Source organism: Heptranchias perlo, chromosome 7 (assembly GCF_035084215.1).
Source record: "Heptranchias perlo isolate sHepPer1 chromosome 7, sHepPer1.hap1, whole genome shotgun sequence".
Lineage (NCBI taxonomy): Eukaryota > Metazoa > Chordata > Chondrichthyes > Hexanchiformes > Hexanchidae > Heptranchias > Heptranchias perlo.
The window spans coordinates 39112091-39132770 of record NC_090331.1 but is presented as its reverse complement, the minus strand read 5'-3'; the positions used below and the strand labels follow the sequence as shown (position 1 = coordinate 39132770).

Here is a 20680-nt window from a genome sequence, read left to right as displayed (position 1 = left end):
ATCACATGGACCTCAGCAAGGCACATTGTTTAGGAAGGTGAGCCTCAAAAGCATTGTGATCTTAGAACTACGTCAGCACCCAGGATCAGATATGCAATCATTGAACACCATCCCGACAGAATTCTCAGTGAAAGAATCCATGGGGCTCAACTTCTTTGCCAATGGGTGTTACTAGGCAGCAACAGGAGACATCATTTGGATGCAGTTCACCACTACATCACTGAAGTTGCAGATGTCCTTTCCAGCCATTATTGACATCAAGTTCAACTGTGGAACATAGAACCACTTGCAGAGAAACATCCAATTTTGTCAGTCATGTTGCATTTCCTGAGTACAAGGCAACACTGATAACACCCCCATTACCACTTTTGCTCTTTGCTGTATGCAATGCCCTTCTTCCTGTCAACAGAAAAGGTTTACTGCTCGTTCAGTGTGCAGATAGTATATAACAACTGGCAAAATAAATAGTGGTCTTGGGGAGTACTTACAATGCTCACACTTTAAATGAATCAAGGTTTCCCCAATTGTTCAAGAGGAAGACAAAATACAAAGAAGGCTCTGGAGAGACATTAATTACCTGCTCAAAATGTGACTGATGATAATTTGTGGAACTCCTATCTTGGCAGAATAATTATAATATATTGCATAATGCAAAATATTGCTGTTGATAGAGGTGTACACATCCTTGCCAAAGAAAAGTTGCAAGATGTGGCCCAAGAAGAGAATGGGGGGAAACATTCATCCACTTCAGTGCACCATCCAACATCCCAAATGGCACAAGAGCAGTGGGCACTCATCTTTCTACAAGCAGAAGGACAGAAGATGAACACTGCATGTGTACTTTAATTAAAATTTCTCAGAATTTTTTGGACACAAGACAAAATATTTTTCTTCCTGTTGGTATATACCAATAATTGTTTTTTCTTCTAATAATTTTACACTAAGAAGATTGAAAACTTTATGGTAGTCAACATTTGCTTTTATTGATTTAGAGAGAATAGGGCGTTGATATAGCCAACAACACTTAATGTGTTGCTCACAATTTTAATGTAGGCTATAACTCACTTATTTTAAATGGATTAACACACCTGTTAAAATAGAAGGCAGAGTAACATTGAAGAAAAACATTTGTCCACCAATATGGGCAATAATTTATTGGCTTGTGTGTACAACATGTTTATTGTGATGCGCTGCCATGCTATTCCCTTGTAATTCACAAGCAAGCCTGCCATATTCTTTCTCATGTACTTCTCGTAGATGATGCACTATTGGAAGGAGTAATTATGGAAGATTCTTGAGAAGCCTCCAGAGAACCCTGAAACAGCTCTGCTAGCTTCCTACCTTTATGTGTGGCAGACTCAAAGCCCTGGTTATGTGCCAGGATTATTTTAGTTGTTGTCGCCTACATGCTTTGGGATACTTCTATCATTTGACCAGAGGTAGATGTTGATAGGGAATTAGTGACAAGAGAGCCGGATTCAAATTCAGAAATGTGAATTAGATGCAGAATTGTGCTTGAGCTCGAGATAATGAAGGTTTATTAAGACATTCCAGTAAACATTCACATATAATGTATTGGAATGATTTCATTTATGTAATCTCATTAGGGGTAGCTGTTTTATTTAGCTGCTTGACTGGCCAATCCTTGGGCACAGAAAGCTGATGAAGGGTCAGAGGTCAAGCCTCTGGCTTCCTGTCCAGCGAAGAAAGGACAGACATTCGAGAGAAACCTGGAATAGTAGTCAACACTGCAAACAAGATCTCCCTTTTTTTTTTGCTGAATAGTTTGAGAATTGATAGTCAAAAAAGTATTTAGCCCACTAATGGGGATAATGTGGCGTACTTTATTTACTGTGTTATGAGTAATATTATGAAACATTAAAGTTTCGCTGTAAACATTCTGTTCATTCACATATTATATGTAAGGTAAATCAGCTTGTTGGGTTACAACTGGCCTTATTTCACTAGAGTGTGTATGAATCTGCCTTCTGAAAGATTGGAGAAATGCATATGATGGCACATGTAAGATTACTGTAACCAGTTCAGATAAAGAGTGGTTTCGTTGTTACAATCCCTGGGTTGCGGTATCCAATATCTAGATACTGGACAATAAAGGTAACCTTCTGATTGTAGGTAACACATCTCCGCTTATGGGATTGCCTAATGACTCTGAACCCAAGAGACTATCTAGTGCAGATTCGAAATTTGTATCATGGACACACAAAGATGGATTGTTACCTTTGTTAGATTTTAATTAAGTCAAACACGTAATTGTTTGGCTTCACAATGCCAGTGAAGAACTTTGCTCTTCCGCAGCACGTCGGCAATTTTGGTACGTGTCGCACCTGATTTCTGTTATGTGCTTCTGGCAGGCAAGATTTCCCTGTCATATCATAATGGTAATTATATATATTTATATTTTATTGATATCTAATAGGCATTGTATTTACATTGTGGTACATTCAGAAAAAGACAGCCACAGTGGTGCTTATTGACCAAGTAATTTTATTTTCAATTTACCAGATCACCATTCAAATGGACCAAAGATACTATGGGCAGAATTTTAACATTGACAAATGGTGGGTTGGGGGCGGGGGAGCATTGAAAATCGCAACAATTTCAGACCCACCTCCAACCCGCCCATTTCCGGCTTTCACTGGGGCGGGACAAGGGGCAGGCGACCAACCCGCTCCCAGGAGGCGAGTTGGTCATTAAACCTTTCAAGGAGGCTGCAGGCCTCCATTTTTTTCAGGTTTTGCGATTTCAGCCCCTGCGGGCCGGGACTCCCGGGCCTTCTCCTTCACGCCACATGAGAGGAGGTGAGAAGACCCGAAACTGCAGGTAAGTGCCCTTCTGGCACAGCTTGTGGGCCCAGAGGAGCAGGAGTGGTCCCGCCAGGCCCAACAAGCCTACCTGCAGTGACCCCCCCCCCCCCAATCCCTCCCCCCAATGATCACGAACCTCCGCGATGACCCCCGATCCTGGCATCCCCCCCCCCATCCCAGTGACTGAATCCCGATCCCTCCCCTCATGACTGACTCCCCCCTGTAACCCCAATGCCCATAGGAGCCCCTATGCCCACCCATGTACCCCCACCCCCATCCATACAATGAAAGACTTACCTGAAGACTTACCTTTTCACGTCCTCTTCCTTGCTTTGCTCCAGTCCGACTGAGACCAGCCTGTCAATTAGGCCAGCCAGTCGGTCGGCAAACCGACAAAAAAAATAAAAGACGCCCTTACGTCAAAATCGTAAGGACGTCCGGCAAACCCGTACTTCTGGGTTTCCCATCTACAATTCGACCCCCCCCCCAAACCTCCTTCGCTGCTCCGGGTCAAAATCCTAGCCTATATATCAGTTTGACCTTTCAGAGACAGAAATATAAATTGTGACACACTGAATGATAAATCAGTGAGAAATACTCCACACAGAGTGCCTATGACTAACCAGAAGATAATGTTTGGTTTTAACCTTGAATATCTACATTACTGTTATCTTGCTCTAGTTTTTCCAAAACTGTTAGTTGGAGCCAGTGTTTGCTGATTAGATCAAATTAATGATGCCAGATTGCCCTGAGGCCTTAGGATCTTAACCTTAGGGTGAACAATTTAGAGGACTGCTAAGAACTCTGTAGTGTGGCATTTCATCAAGTGACTTGGCATGCTGCACTGTTTAGTTCCCTGAGGAAGGATGCCTGGAAGGCTCCTGAACTCTCGTGTAGAGATAAGGCAGCCAACTTTAACCTTAAGAGGCCTGAAAGGGTTTGAAAATAAGCTGGTGAGTGATAGATAAATCTAAGATATATAGCTTTACACTAATTTAAGTTGGCCTTTATTTAAGCTGCAATAATTTGAGGTTGTCTTACGTTTTCTTCCTTTGCTCCCAAGATGTTATCAATTGCTGTTTGAAATCAGCATAGTAGAGCCCACATGCAGTCTAGTATGACTTGTATACCTGCTTTCTGCAGGCATACTTAGTGCTGGCCTTAAAAGTGCATGATCATGGCTGGTGGAAAACCTGCCCTGCCGCACTTCTGGTGCTGCAGTGGTGCAACCAGAGTTTCTACCCTATCGGGTTAAACTAAATAGATTTCTTATCTTCTAACCTGCAGTATAAATGCCACCAGAAGACAACCAGTGAGGAAGATCTGAAAAGAGGATTTTGTACAAATTTTTACTTTATTTAGGTGTTCTCAATTATCAGAAACTCATGAAGAATTGCTGATAATTATAGATTGAAATATCTCCATTTTGATCTATGTATAATTATGTCACTTCTAAACGGAAACAAACCTAAGACTAAGAATATAGTAATACAAGTGTGAATAGTACTGTATATGTTAGAAGATGCTACAGTATGATCGATCTGCAGTAAATTGCTCTTTTCTGATTCTAGTTTCAGCTTCAACAAGGCAAAAAGAATTAATCTATTCCAGTTACTCGATAATCCAGCAGTTTAAAAGTACAAGCAAAAGATAATCCAAGATAAGAGTGGCACTGGTGAAGGAAATTATTTTCATAGTAAATGTTTCACTATGTACCCCATGAAAAAAAATTATACGGTCCGCAGAAGTAATGACAAATGCTTTGAGGGTTGAAAGAACAGAATTCTTTTATTTTGATGTAAACATTAGAAATGTCAATGTGCATTAGGGAAGCATTTTTTTTCTTGCTACAAATTTATAGTTTTAGATTCTGTACAGATGTCTATTTATTTGTGTTGTTTACTTAGGCAACGTTTAAAGGATGGATGGATGTCATGTATGCTGCAGTTGATTCAAGAGCTGTAAGTATGCGTTGTCAGTATAATTTATAGATATTTAGTTTACAAGCTCAGATGCACAAAAACGAGGAGAAGTTATTCAATTTATGCCATTTAAAAACATTCTTGACATTATATTTGACTATGTAGTTGTATATTGATGGTCTCCAGATTAAAGCTGTAACCAAGAAGTGAAAAACAATTTCCAGAGTATTAATCACTAATTTAAAACATTGGTGATTGTCATACATATTTTACCACACAATGCAAAAGAATTGCCACATACAGTTGGGTTTATATGGCTGAGGTATGTTACAAATAATGTATTTTGTTTTAATGATCTTTTTGACTATCTTAGAAAAACACATTTTCTGTGTTATTTAAAATATTAGTGTAACCAACCAAAAGAGATTGAAAATATGGGAGATTGCTTGGAAATTCCTATCCCACTATGTTTGTGAGACAGACTCCTTCATCATGGAAAATTACATGGAGCAAACTATCTTAGATCACAAATAACTACAACACAGAGAGAGACCACAGTTCCATATAATAACACATCTTATTACCCAAGGCAATTAATAATTTAATTAACCACAGAACCTGAACTGAATAAATGAACTAAATGGTCTAGTCCATCTAACAATTTGCCATAGAACCGTGCCCCAGCAGAAGTCAATACCTTCAGGAGAGGTGGAGGGGAGTAAAGGGAGAAAATTGCCAAAAGAAAAACAATGTGAACAATTTACACATGCAAATACTGTAGATATCATAATAGTAGAAGTGTTGCTGCTTTAGTTCCTCCTCTGGGATTAACAGTGGCTGGTGCTCATTGTTGCAGGGATAGATTTTTTTAAAACCATAACAGCTCACAGACCAGTTTTATTAGTGGGCAAAACTGCAAGATGCCAATCAAACTGTGTCAAGGCAAACTTACAAAGTTGGCTTCCTCCTATCTTCTGCTGCTCTCAAAGACAATCACCAAAAACTATTGAGAGGGACAGAAGTAAATCAGTTTACAGTTACTGCCAAGAAAGAAATCCCTTACTGGTTTTTCAGCTTGATTATAGAATGCGAAGTCTCTTCCTTGTCCAGGTCACCTGGTCAGCTTTTTAATACCCTAGTGTCTGATATATCCTACCTCTGAATAGGCTATTAGTCCTATTACCTATCTTTTTGGTAAAGTAGTTAATAATTTTGAAAGTAGTTCATGATTTCAGAGACTTGAGCACATAATCACATGATGCCGGTAAGAGCATTGTGAGAGTACTGAATACCCATGCCCCTCTGTGTTTCAGAAAGCTTTCCTGTTATTCAGCTAGCAACTCACTTACCTTTGGTGCTTTTGTGAGGTTATTAAACTTCTTTTGACTCTAAGGAGGTCCTTGACATTATCACGGTGCCACTTACTGACATTGCCACCTCCTTCCATGTGATCCATGCTGCTGTATTGGATGGATTCCTCCCTCCATTGTCTTATTTCTAACAGCAAAACTTCAACATCAGCCTCAGAAAAAAATTGGTTCTTACCTTATTTCTTCCTCTTGCAGCTGCCATTGTGTGACCCCTTACCAGAGCCTCCTCACCCCTTTAAATGGAGTAAGGCTTTTAAGTGATGATGTTGCGCTGTTGTTCCAAGTGTTATCTTGACATTAATGATCTGATAACCAGTACAGTCTACTGCATTTAACTGCTCACCTTTTAAGAGCTCCAGTCACTATAAATTATATTATGGGATGCTAGTAAACAAATACTTAACACGTTTGTATGAAATTTTGCTCTCTGTTAATTTAGTGGAGATGTTGACATCTCCACTTAGCAGAATGGAATTTTTGATGATTGTTTTAAGCTTTCATACAGTAGTAGCTTAATTTCCTGCACATGCAGTTAGTATTACCAAAGTCATTGTGGTCTTCAAGATCAATAGGTGATTGTAGTTTTGCCCTACTTCAATGGTTTGTTTCTCATAGGAAGTACTTTTACTGAGAATTTCCTTGAGACTTGTGCCAGTAGAATGGCGCGTCCACGGTGCTGGGTATGTTTCACACTTTAAAAGTCACAGGAAATTATCGCATAAATGAGTTATGCCTTTATTCATGCTGTGCCATAACTTCCTTTAACTTTTGCACTGCTCATGTATGTACACATCAATGTGTATTCATCATTGTATATAGGTTTAGTGTATATTGTGTGCTCAGTGCAGAATAATGAATTACCTGCACATGCCATTGATGGAAGTGAGAGTGGAGAGAAATTGGGGTACAGGACATACCCCCTGGAATTTGGACCTTTTTGCCCCCGTGTCGTGCATGAGAAACGGGCAAAACAGTGTCCACTTTCAGCTCTCTTCCCCCCCACCTCCCACCCCCTGTTTTTTTAATGAGACTTTTTCGGAAGCTTTTTGAGGGTGTAACTCGCAGGCTAGATAAGGGGGAACCAGTGGATGTAGTATATTTGGATTTTCAAAAGGTATTCGATAAGGTGCCACACAAAAGGATGTTACACAAGATAAGGGCTCATGGGATTTGGGGGTAATATATTAGCATGGATTGAGGATTGGTTAACGGACAGAAAAGAGAGAGTAGGAATAAATGGGTCACTTTTGGATTGGCAGGTTGTAACTGGTGGGGTGCCGCAAGGATCGGTGCTTGGGCCTCAGCTGCCTACACTATATATCAATGACTTAGATGAGGGGACCGAGTGTAATGTATCCAAGTTTGCTGACGATACAAAACTAGGTGGGAATGTAAGCTGTGAGGAGGACGCAAAGAGGCTGAAAAGGATGTAGACAGGTTGAGTGGGTGGGAAGGTGGTAGATGAAGTATAATGTGGAGAATAGAAAAGCAGAATATTTTTTAAAAGGTGAGAGACTAAGAAATGTTGGTAGTTGGAGGGATTCGGGTATCCTTGTATACGAATCACAGAATGTTAACATTTTTTTTTTATTCGTTCACGGGATGTGGGCGTCGCTGGCAAGGCCGGCATTTATTGCCCATCCCTAAGAGGGCAATTAAGAATCAACCACATTGCTGTGGGTCTGGAGTCACATATAGGCCAGACCGGGTAAGGACGGCAGGTTTCCTTCCCTAAAGGACATTAGTGAACCAGATGGGTTTTTACGACAATCTGGTAGTTTCATGGCTATCATTACTGATACTAGTATTTTAATTCTAGATTTTTTATTTAATTAATTGAATTTAAATTCGCCAGCCGCCATGGCAGGATTTGAACTCGTGACTCTGGATTTTAGTCCAGGCCTCTGGATTACTAGCCCAGTAACATAACCACTACGCTACCGTACCCTTACAGGTACAGCAAGCAATTAGGAAGGCAAATGATGTGTTAGTCTTTATTGCAAAGTATAAGATTAAGGAGGTCTTGCTGCAATTATATTGGGCTCTGATGACACCACACCTGGAGTACCATGAACAGTTTTAGTTTCCTTAGCTGAGGAAAGATATACTTGCCTTAGAGGCAGTGCAGTGAAGGTTCACTAGATTGATTCCTGGGATGAGGGGGTTATCCTATGAGAAGAGATTGAATAGAATGGGCCTATATTTTCTGGAGTTTAGAAGAATGAGAGGTGATCTCATTGAAATGTATAAAATTCTTACAGGGCTTGACAGGGTAGATGCTGAAAGGCTGTTCCCCCTTGCTGAAGAGTCTAGAACTAGGGGTCATAGTCTCAAGGTAAGGAGTCGGCCATTTAGGACTGAGATGAGGAAAAATTTCTTCACTCAGAGGGTTGTGAATCTTTGGAATTCTCTACCCCCGAGGGCTGTGGATGCTCAGTTGTTTAGTATATTCAAGACTGAGATCGATAGATTTTTGGATGCTAAGGGAATCAAGGGATATGGATATATGGTGGGAAAGTGGATTTGAGGTAGAAGAACAGCCTTGATCTTTTTGAATGGCGGATCAGGTTCGAGGGGCCGAATGGCCTACTCCTGCTCCTATTTCTTATGTTCTTGTTAATGTCATAAGAACATAAGAAATAGGAGCAGGAATAGGCTGTAGAGCCCCTCAAGCCTGTTCCGCCATTCGGTAAGATCATGGCTTCGACCTCAACTCCATTTCCTGCCCGATCCCCATATCCCTTGGTTCCCCTTGAGTCCAAAAATCTATGATTCTCAACCTTGAATATATTCAATGACTCAGTATCCACAGCCCTCTGGGTTAGAGAATACCAAAGATGCACAACCCTCAGTGTGAAGAAACTCCTCCTCATCTAAATCTTAAATGGCCGACCCCTTATCCTGAGACTAAGCCCCCTAGTTCTAGACTCTTTAGCTATTGGAAACAACATCTCAGCATCTACCCTGTCACCTTCTAAATAAATGGTAAAAAAAAAACTGAGTACAGCAGCTGAGTATGTTCAGAACTGATACAAATTTCTGCAAGTGACCAAGTGCAGGATGGTGAAAGGATTTGAAATTATATGACTCAGGTCATGTCAATATTAATCTGCTTAATTAGTTCACTGATGCAGATGGGGAAAGCTATTGGCTGTGTTGCCTTCTGAGGTCCCTGATTCGCCTTTATGGTCTCTGTGCGTATTCAAATTACTTTTCCAGGAAATTCTGGAGTACGTTCACAACAGGAAGATCGGAGCACTAAATGGCGTAATTTGTGGCGCAAATTGCAGATCACACCGTTTAGGAAATTCTGGGCTAGTGACATTTGGTGAGCAGTTGCTGAGGGAAGTGTGGCGAGGCTAATGAAACTAATGAAAGAACTGGTTTAGGGGACTTAACAAAATCATAAATAAGATGACTGTATTCACTTCAAATGTAATTAGGAATTAATGTAATCTAACAATCAGATACTTGAAGTTGGCTCGTATGTAAGAGTTACTTGTGGTTCCTGAGAAATAAATCAGGATATTGTCACACCACCTGTGCAAACATATAATGGAAATGCTTTCTCGATCTGAAGCCCACTTCATTCTCGGCAGATGTTGTGTGAACCATAGGTGTACAATCATTTACTCCAAGGACATTCTGAAAAATTGCTACTTGAAAAAAAACTAATTTTAACTGACTGGTCATCTGAAATGAATCAGAAGCAATAAAAGTTGATGTTGATATGAAGTTTACATATATGACTGTTGGTAGCACTGAACTCAAAATTCTTTTAGTGCATCACAGAGATACAAGACTGCCTGATATACAGTGTGCATCTAGTCCAGGAAGATAGTCCTGGAATGGAACACCATTGTTTTTTATGGATAAAAATATCACCCACCCTATTCCATTTGAAGCACAGAGCGCATCTTGAATGGAGTGGATCGTGAACCGAGTGGGAACTTGAGAATTTGGTGAGAGTGGGACTCTGTGGTAAAGTAGTGGGTGAATTGAAATTAAAATTCAGTTTAAAATTTAACTTAGAACTTAACTAACTTGCAGTTTCTTTTAAAGTTTTAAACAGTCAACAGAAACTGCAAGTCTCTGGCAGTTAACAGTTAACAGTCAATCAGCTGTAAGTGATTGCCAAAATAGGGGAAAGAGGTGCTAAATTTATTTTCTAAAAAAAGCAAAAAAAACAGACTAAAAAGTAATTGTCGATAAATAAACATAGATTAAGATATGGCAGAGCAGGTTGTGTGTCTGGACTGCAGTATGTGGGAGTTTGTGCACAACAAGGCTATCCCAAGCGAACACATCTACAGTAGATGTCTCCGTCTCGAATCTCTCCAGCTCAGAGTCATTCAGCTGGAGGGTGAGTTGGAAACACCCCAACACATAAGGGAGGGGGAGGAGTATCTGGACAGTTTGCTCCAGACCTTGGTCACACCTCGTAGAGAGGTACAGGATCAGAACGGGGTTGGTGTGACCGATAGTGTAGAGAGTAAGGGGAATCCAGGTGAGATAGAGAACAAGGATCCGCAGAAATTGATCCGTTTCAACAGGAACAATGTACTTGCTACCTGTGAGGATCAGGATAAAGACTGTCAGAAGACTGCCAGAATGCTGACCATGGCACCTTGGAGCAGGACGCTGGCCAAAGGGAGGAGGAGGAGGAGGAAGAGGAGGAGGAGAAGCGCTATGTGGTAATTGTAGGGGATTCAATAATTAGGGGTCAGATAGCATCCTTTGTAAGCAGGATTGAGAGTCCCTCGTGGTATGTTGCCTACCTGGTGCCAGGGTGAGGGACATCTCGAACCGGCTTGAATGGATATTGGAGAGGGAGGGGGAGGATCCAGTCATCGTGGTCCATGTTGGGAGCAACAAAATTAGGAAAGAGTAGGCAAGAGGTCCTGTTCAGAGATGGAGCTAAATTAAAAAACAGGACCTCAAGGGTTATAATCTCTGGATTATTACCCATGCCACGTGCAAATTGGCATGGGGATAAGCAGATTCGGGAGGTGAACATGTGGCTGAAGGAGTGGTGTGGGAAAGAGAGGTTCCATTTCATGGGACATTGGTACCAGTACTGGGACAGGAGGGAACTGTACCATTGAGAAGGGCTCCACCTGAACCGGGCTGGGACCAGGGTCCTAGCGGAAAGGATAAATAGAGCAGCTACAAGGACTTTAAAATGGTGGAGGGGGGAGGGCTCAGGTGGAAAAGGTACTATAAATAATAATTCTAAAACAAATGAAAAGGAAGAGAGTACAGTAACAGTCAGAAATTATCCTTTCGACATTACAGGTAAAGGAAACACTAAAAGATGTAAAGTAATTAAATCAGCAGTGATTTAAGAAGTGTGTGAGAAAAAATAACATTAGAGCAGAAGGACAGGTTAGAGTGTGTGGCCCAAATAAGCGTTCTTTATACAAACGCATGGAGTATAAGGAACAAATTGAATGAATCGCAGGCGCAAATTCGACTTAGAGGTTACGACAAGGTAGCCATTACTGAGACATGGCTGCAAGACGGTCAGGACTGGGAACTGAATATACCAGGTTACAAGGTCTACAGGAAGGATAGGGATACTGGTAGAGGGGGAGAAGTATCCATACTGATAAAAGATGAAATTACTTCAAAAATAAGAGAGGATATAATGAGAGATAAGCAGACAGTGGAGACTTTGGGTAGAAATAAGAAATAGAAAAGGATGGAAGACTGTAGTGGGAGTTGTATATAGGGCCCCTGGTAGCAGCTGTGAAGTGGCAGAATGTATAAATGCAGAGATTAGACAAGCATATAGCAAAGGCAGAATGGTCTTAATGGGGGATTTTAACTTTCATATAGATTGAGATAAGCAGACGAGCTCATGTCAGAAAGGTAGTGAATTTCTTGTGTGTGTTCAGGACAGCTTTCTGCAACAATACTTCCTTGAACCAACAAGGGGGCAGGCCATATTAGATTTAGTAATGAGTAATGAGCCAGATTTAGTTAACAGCCGAACGGTGCGTGAACATTTATGTAATAGCGATCATAATATGATTGAGTTCAACGTTGTGTTTGAAAAGGAGAAGTCCATAACAGCTACTAAGATTCTAAATTTAGGTATGGCCGACTTCAATGGGATGAGATAGAGACTGTCCACAGTAAACTAGGCAAATCTGTTAATGGGTAAAACAACACAAGATCAGTGGGAGGTCTTCAAAAAAGAATTTAACGTGATGCAGAACCAATTTATACCCCTAAAGGGCAAGAGTCTACTTGATGCTGGTGACTGGGAGAGATACAAAGAACAGCAAAGGGTGACAAAACAGATAGTTAGAGCTACAAAAAGGGAGTATGAAAAGAAACTCATAAGGAATATCAAAATCAACACAAAAGAATTTTACTATTATATTAGGAAGAAGAGGGTGATCAAGAGCAATGTGGGCCCCTTAAAAACTGATAATTGTGATATTGTAAATGAAAATAAGGAAATGGCGGACATGTTAAATAGTTACTTTGCGTCAATATTTACAGTGGAGGAAGAGGATAGCATGCCAGACGCCCCAAGAAAACTAATTTTGAATCAGGAACGGGAACTCACCATAATTAACATAAGCAAATTAAGAAATTAATGAAGAAAATAATGACAATAAAGAGTGACAAATCCCCAGGACCAGATGGTTTTCATCCCAGAGTTTTAAAGGAAGTAGATGAGAACACTGCACAAGCCTAACTATAATCTTCCAAAGTTCTCTCGATTCAGAAACCGTTCCTTTAGATTGGAAAATTGCAAATATCACTCTGCTGTTTAAGAAAGGAGAGAGAGGGAAACTAGGGAATTAAAGACCAGTTAGCCTAACATCTGTTGTTGGGAAATTACTAGAGTCTATAATTAACACCTTGAAAAATTTCAGCTGATCAGAGAGAGCCAACATGGATTAGTAATGGGTAGGTCATGTCTGATGAACCTGAATGAATTTTTTGAAGAGGTGACTAAAGTAGTGGACAGGGGAATGTCTATGGATGTTATTCATATGGACTTCCAGAAGGCATTTGATAAAGTCCCTCATAAGAGACTGTTAGCTAAAGTTGCAGCTCATGGAATGGAGGGCAAATTATTGACTTGATTAGGAAATTGGCTGTGCAGCAGGAGACAGAGAGTAGGGATAATGGGCAAGTGCTCAAGTTGGCAGGATGTCACTGGTGGTGTCCCACAGGAATCTGTGTTGGGGCCACAATTATTCACTATATTTGTTAACGACTTAGATGACAGGATAGAGAGCCACATATCCAAATTTGCCGATGACACAAAGATAGGCAACATCATAAGCAGTGTAGATGGAAGCATAAAATTACAGATATATATTAATAGATTAAGTGAATGGGCAAAACTGTGGCAAATGGATGTCAGTGTAGGCAAGTGTGAGGTCATCCACTTTGGACCTAAAAAGAATAGATCAGTGTACTTTCTAAATGGTCAAAACAGTGGAGGTCCAAAGAGGCTTACGTGTCCATGTATGTAGATCATTAAAATGTCATGGACAGGTACAGAAAATAATCAAAAAGGCTAATAGAATGCTGGCCTTTATATCTAGAAGACTAGAATACAAGGGGATAGAAGTTATGCTACAGCTATACAAAGCCCTGGTTAGACCTCACCTGGAGTACTGTGTTCAGTTCTAGGCACCGCAAATTAGGAAGGATATATTGGCCTTGGAGGGAGTGCAGCGTAGATTTACTAGAATAATACCTGGACTCCAAGGGTTAAATTACGAGGAGAGATTACATAAACAAGGGTTGTATTCCCTGGAATTTAGAAGATTAAGGGGTGATTTGAGCGAAGTTTTCAAGATATTTAGGGGAACTGATAGGGTAGATAGAGAGACACTATTTCTGCTGGTTGGGGAGTCTAGGACTAGGAGACATAGTGTAAAAATTAGAGCCAAGACTTTCAGGAGTGTAGTTAGGAAACACTTCGACTTGCAAAGGGTGGTAGAAGTTTGGAACTCTCTTCTGCTAACAGCAGTTAATACTAGCTCAATTGTTAATTTTAAATCTGAGATCAGAACGTAAGAAATAGGAGCGGGAGTAGGCCTCAAGCCTGCTCCGCCATTCAATCAAATCATGGCTGATCTTCAACCACAACTCCACTTTCCAGCCCGATCCCCATACCCCTTCATTCCCCTAGGGTGCAAAAATCTCAGCCTTGAATATACTCAACAACTCAGCATCCACAGCCCTCTGGGGTAGAGAATCCCAAAGATTCACAACCCTCTGAGTGAAGAAATTCCTCCTCATCTCAATCTTAAATGGCCGCCCCTTATCCTGCGACTATGCCCCCTAGTTCTAGACACTCCAGCCAGGGGAAACAACCTCTCAGCATCTACCCTGTCAAGCCCCCTCAGAATCTTATATGTTTCAATGAGATCACCTCTCATTCTTCTAAATCCCAGAGATTATAGGTTCATTCTACACAACCTTTCCTCATAGGACAACCCTCTCATCCCAGGAATTAATCTAGTGAACCTCCGTTGCACCGCCTCTAAGACAAGTATATCCTTCCTTAGATAAGGAGACCAAAACTATATGAAGTACTCCAGGTGAGGTCTCACCAAAGCCCTGCACAATTGTAGTAAGACGTCCTTATTCTTGTACTCCAACCCCCTTGCAATAAAGGCCAACATGCCATTTGCTTTCCTAATTGCCTGCTGTACCTGCATGCTAACTTTTTGTGTTTCTTGTAGCAGGACACCCAAGTCTCTCTGGACACTAACATTTAATAGTTTCTCACCATTTAAAAAATACTCTGTTTTTCTATTCTTCCTCACATTTCCTCAAATTATACCCCATCTGTCACCTTCTTGCCCACTCACTTAACCTGTCTATATCCCTTTACCGACCCTTTGTGTCCTCCTCTCAGCTTAATTTCTCATCTAGCTTTGTATCATCGGAAAAATTGGATACATTACACTCGGTCCCTTCATCCAAATCATTGATATAGATTGTAAATAGCTGAGGCCCAAGCACCAATCCTTGCAGTACCCCATGAGTTACAGCCTGCCACCCTGAAAATGATCCGTTTATCCCTACTCTCTGTTTTCTGTCTGTTAACCAATCCTCTCTCCATGCTAGTATGTTATCCCCAGCCCCATGAGCCCTTATCTTGCGTAACAACCTTTAATGTGGCACCTTATCAAATGATAGATTTTTGTTAACCAAAGGTACTAAGGGATATGGGGCTAAGGTGGGTATATGGAGTTAGGTCACAGATCAGCCATGATCTCATTGAATGGCAAAACAGGTTCGAGGAGCTAAATAGCCTAATCCTGTTCCTATGTTCCTATGACATGGGTGAAGAGTTGTAAACAATTTTACAACACCAAGTTATAGTCCAGCAATTTTATTTTTAATCCCACAAGCTTTCGGGGGCTTTCCCCTTCCTCAGGCGGTGTGGAAATGACATTTTCGAATCCTTCGCATTTTAAGATCACATAACAATGCCTGGTGATTACTGCCCGTTGCCAAGGCAATCACAGTGAGCAGACAGAAAGGTGTCACCTAAAAAGGCCACCGAATATACAAACCCCCCAAAAAAAGAGAGAGAGAGATAAGGAAGACAGTCAATGACCCGTTATATTAAAAACAGATAACATTTGTTCGCTGGTGGGGTTACGTGTAGTGTGACATGAACCCAAGATCCAGGTTGAGGCCGTCCTCATGGGTGCGGAACTTGGCTATCAGTTTCTGCTCGACGATTTTGCGTTGTCGTGTGTCTCGAAGGCCGCCTTGGAGTATGCTTACCGGAAGGTCGGTGGCTGAATGTCCATGACTGCTGAAGTGTTCCCCGACAGGGAGAGAACCCTCCTGTTTGGCGATTGTTGCGCGGTGTCCGTTCATCCGTTGTCGCAGCGTCTGCATGGTCTCGCCAATGTACCATGCTCTGGGGCATCCTTTCCTGCAACGTATGAGGTAGACAACGTTGGCCGAGTCACAGGAGTATGAACCGTGCACCTGGTGGGTGGTGTCCTCTCGTGTGATGGTGGTATCTGTGTCGATGATCTGGCATGTCTTGCAGAGGTTACCGTGGCAGGGTTGTGTGGTGTCGTGGACGCTGTTCTCCTGAAGGCTGGGTAATTTGCTGCGAACGATGGTTTGTTTGAGGTTGGGTGGCTGTTTAAAGGCGAGTAGTGGAGGTGTGGGGATGGCCATAGCGAGGTGTTCGTCATCATTGATGACATGTTGAAGGCTGCGGAGAACATGGCGTAGTTTCTCCGCTCCGGGGAAGTACTGGACGACGAAGGGTACTCTGTTGGTTGCGTCCCGTGTTAGTCTTCTGAGGAGGTCTACGCGATTTTTCGCTGTGGCCCGTCGGAACTGTCGATCGATGAGTCGAGCATCATATCCCGTTCTTACTAGGGCGTCTTTCAGCGTCTGTAGGTGTCCATCGCGTTCCTCCTCGTCTGAGCAGACCCTGTGTATTCGCAGGGCCTGTCCATAGGGGATGGCCTCTTTGACGTGGTTAGGGTGGAAGCTGGAAAAGTGGAGCATTGTGAGATTGTCCGTGGGCTTGCGGTAGAGTGAGGTGCTGAGGTGCCCGTCTTTGATGGAGATTCGTGTGTCCAAGAAAGAAACCGATCCTGAGGAGTAGTCCATGGTGAGCTTGATGGTGGGATGGAACTTGTTGATGTTATCGTGTAGTCTCTTCAGTGATTCCTCACCGTGGGTCCATAGAAAGAAAATGTCGTCGATGTATCTGGTGTATAGTGTTGGTTGGAGGTCCTGTGCAGTGAAGAAGTCCTGCTCGAACTTGTGCATGAAAATGTTGGCGTATTGGGGTGCGAATTTGGTCCCTATGGCTGTTCCGTGTGTTTGGGTAAAGTTCTTTGGTGTTGTAAAATTGTTTACAATTGTCAACCCCAGTCCATCACCGGCATCTCCACATCATGGGTGAAGAGAATAGAGAATATGAATATATTGAAAGAAACTCATCAGAGTAAAAATTAACCTGGAAAGGCTTTCATTCAGAGTTACTGTTTAAGCATGCTGAGTGGAAAAAAATATATATTCTTGCATATGCACATTATTCCTGTAAGTGTAACTCTTATTTCCTGTAGCTGTCATGCCTATTTCTATTACACACTTCCGGCCACTCTATTTCCATCATGCTATTTTACCTCATGCTTTTCTGTCACATGAGAATTTACAGATTCATTTGATTACTTTTCCTTGATTCCTCCAACTCCAATCTCCAAGCTCTGGTGCTACATGTGAGTCTTTCTAATTTGTGTTTCCAAGCCATGTGACAGTGTGTTGACAGCACCAGTACAGGTGAGGCTGATTGCATTTTGCCATTTTCATCTTCGTGCCTGCATTGGTTCACACTGTGCTGAGAAAACTTAGAATCATAGAATGATACAGCACAGAAGGAGGCCATTCGGCCCATCGCGCCTGTACCGGCTCTTTGAAAGAGCTATCCAATTTGTCCCACTCCCCTGCTCTTTCCCCATCGCCCTGCAATTTTTTCCCCTTCAAGTATTTATCCAGTCCCCTTTTGAAGATAATTATTGAATCTGCATCCACCACCCTTTCACGCAGTGCATTTCAGATCATTATAACTCACTGCATAATTTTTTTTTCCTCATGTCGTCTCTGGTTCTTTTGCCAATTATCTTAAATCTGTGTCTTTTGGTTACTGACCCTTCTGACACTGGAAACAGCTTCTCCTTATTTACTCTATCAAAACCCTTCATGATTTTGAACACCTCTATCAAATCTCCTCTTAACCTTCTCTGCTCTAAGGAGATCAACCCCAGCTTCTCCACATGACTGAAGTCTCTCATCCCTGGCACCATCCCGCCAAATCTCTTCTGCACCCTCTCTAAGGCCTTGACATCCTTCCTAAAGTGTGGTGCTCAGAATTGAACACAGTTCTCCACTTGAGGCCTAACCAGTGTTTTATAAAGGTTTAGCATAACTTCCTTGCTTTTGTACTCTATGACTCTATTCATAAAGCCCAGGATCCCCTATGCATTTTTAACAGCCTTCTCAATTTGTCCTGACACCTTCAAAGATTTGTGTATGTGCATCCCCAGGTCTCTCTGTTCCTGCACCCGCTTTAAAATTGTATCATTTAGTTTATATTCCTTCTCTATCTTCTTCCTTCCAAAATGTATCACTTCCCACTTCTCAGCCGTTAAATTTCATCTGCCATGTGTTTGCCTATTTTACCAGTCAGTCTATGTCCTCCTGAAGTCTGTTACTATCCTCCTCACTGTTTACTATATTTTCGAATTTTGTGTTATCTGCAAACTTTGAAATTTTACCCTCTATACCCACGGCCAGAGCCTCCTCAATTTGCACCCTTACTTCCCTCAGCAACCTAGGATGTATCCCAACCGGATTGGATGACTTTTCTACTTTGAGCGCTGCCAATCTTTTAAGTACATCCTCTTTATCTATTCTTATTATATCCAATTACTCTACTACCTCCTCCTTTACTGTGATAGTGGCAGCATCCTCTTCTTCAGTGAAGACAGATGCAAAGTAATTGTTTGATACCTCAGCTATGCCCTCTGCCTCCATAAGAAAACCTTCTTGGTCCCTAACCGGCCCCACCCTTCCTTTGACTACTCTTTTACTATTTGTATGTTTATAAAAGACTTTTGGATTCCCTTTCATATTACCCACTAATTTATTCTCATACACTCTCTTTACCCCTCTTATTTCCTTTTTCAGCTCTCCCCTTTATTTTTTGTTTTCAACACTTAAGAAACTTTAAAGCTGAGTTCCTACTCAGAGCAAGCATCTTGACACATTCCAAGACACCTCGTCACCTTTTGCTCCCAGACTAAGACATCCTATTACTAGTCCCACGACACCTTGGTTTTCCATTGCTCCCTTACCCCAATAACCTTTGCCATTGCTCTAATGCTAGGACCTCCCCTCCCACCTGGCCTACACCTAGGGACTCCCATCCCACGTCTAACCCTGAGGCCCAGCTCATACTCCCACACCCCAGGTCCTCAATACGACCATATTCCACAACCTCATCCCCAGTACTACCACTACACAAAACAACCTGCGTTACTGCTGAATCCCACAAATCCACACCCTTTTCTCCCACATCCTGGCACCCCTCTCCCAAAACTGTCATACCTCTCCCACTAATTGTTTATCTTGTGACAACGGTGAGTTTTTTTTCCAATTTACTTCATACCTTTACCCATACCATTTTCTCCGTCATCACCACTCTAACCTCTTCACACTTGCATCTCATAACATTTTTTGCATTCACCATCAAGCACTCTGCACCCCTAACCTTCCTCTTCCTCTGTCACCTGATCTTTTGGCAATCAGTGCCCTTTAACCCTAACTCGTATTGGGAGGAAAGGGGGTGATGTGGCAGTATATATATATATTATATATATACTGCAGTATTGAAGCACAAGTGAGAGAGGATATAAAAAAGGAAAGGGCAGACACCAAATCACTTTGGGTAGAATTAATAGACGGTAACAGAGGTAAACTATTATGCTACAGAACCCCAGGAGCAGGGTGGCAGCCTTGATAAGGAACTGTGGGATGAGATAAGAAAGGCGAATAGTAAGGGACCAACTGTTGTAATTGGAGATTTTAACTTACCTGAAATTGGCTGTGACAATTATGTTTCTACTGGTAAGGTAGGGAAGGGATTTCTAGTGTTAATAAAAGATTGTTTTATGACTCAGTTTGTAAAAAAGCCAACCAGGGGAGAAATAAACTTAGATTTATTGCTCCTAGTGTACCAACACCTCAAATTTAAAATTCTTATCCCTCAATGGCCTCGCCCCTCCATAGCTCTGTAACCTCCTCTAGCCCTACATCCCTCTGAGAACTCTGCATTCCTCCAATTCTGGCCTCTTGTGCATCCCCAACTTCCTTTGCCCCACCATTGGCAGCCATGCCTTCAGCTGTCTAGGCCCTAAGCTCTTGAATTTCCTCCCTAAACCTCTCTGTCTCTCAACTGCTCTCTCTCCTCTTTTAAGATGCTTCTTAAAACCTACCTATTTGATCAAGCTTTTGGTCACCTGCCCTAATGTCTCCTTCTTTGGCTCGGTGTCAATTTTTTTTTGTCTGATTATGCTCCTGTGAAGCACCTTGGGACATTTTACTATGTTAAAGGTGCTATATAAATGCACGTTGTTGTTGTTAAGAACATAAGAAATTGGAGCAGGAGTAGGCCAATCGGCCCCTCGAGCCTGCTCCGCCATTCAATAAGATCATGGCTGATCTGATCCCAACCACAAATCTAAAGAACACAAGAAGTCGGAGCAGGACCCGGCCACATAGCCCCTGGGCCCTCTCCGCCACCCACAGGGCATTGACCGATCCGAACTCAGCTTCATGTCCAATTTCCTGCCCGCTCCCCATAACCCCTAATTCCCTTTACTTCTAGGAAACTGTCTATTTCTGTTTTAAATTTATCTAATGATGTAGCTTCCACAGCTTCCTGGGGCAGCAAATTCCACAGATCTACTACCCTCTGAGTGAAGAAGTTTCTCCTCATCTCAGTTTTGAAAGAGCAGCCCCTTATTCTAAGATTATGCCC

General features: G+C 41.9%; 1 protein-coding gene across 2 annotated transcripts in view; it reads left to right on the top strand.

Moving 5' to 3' along the window:
* Nucleotides 1-20680, top strand: part of scn1laa (sodium channel, voltage-gated, type I-like, alpha) — a 157989-nt gene that overhangs the window by 108560 nt on the left and 28749 nt on the right. For both annotated transcript variants that reach the window (XM_067987358.1, XM_067987359.1), the window contains exon 22: nucleotides 4733-4786. In XM_067987358.1, the coding sequence (XP_067843459.1) occupies nucleotides 4733-4786 (54 nt within the window). The remainder of the gene's footprint in view (nucleotides 1-4732; nucleotides 4787-20680) is intronic.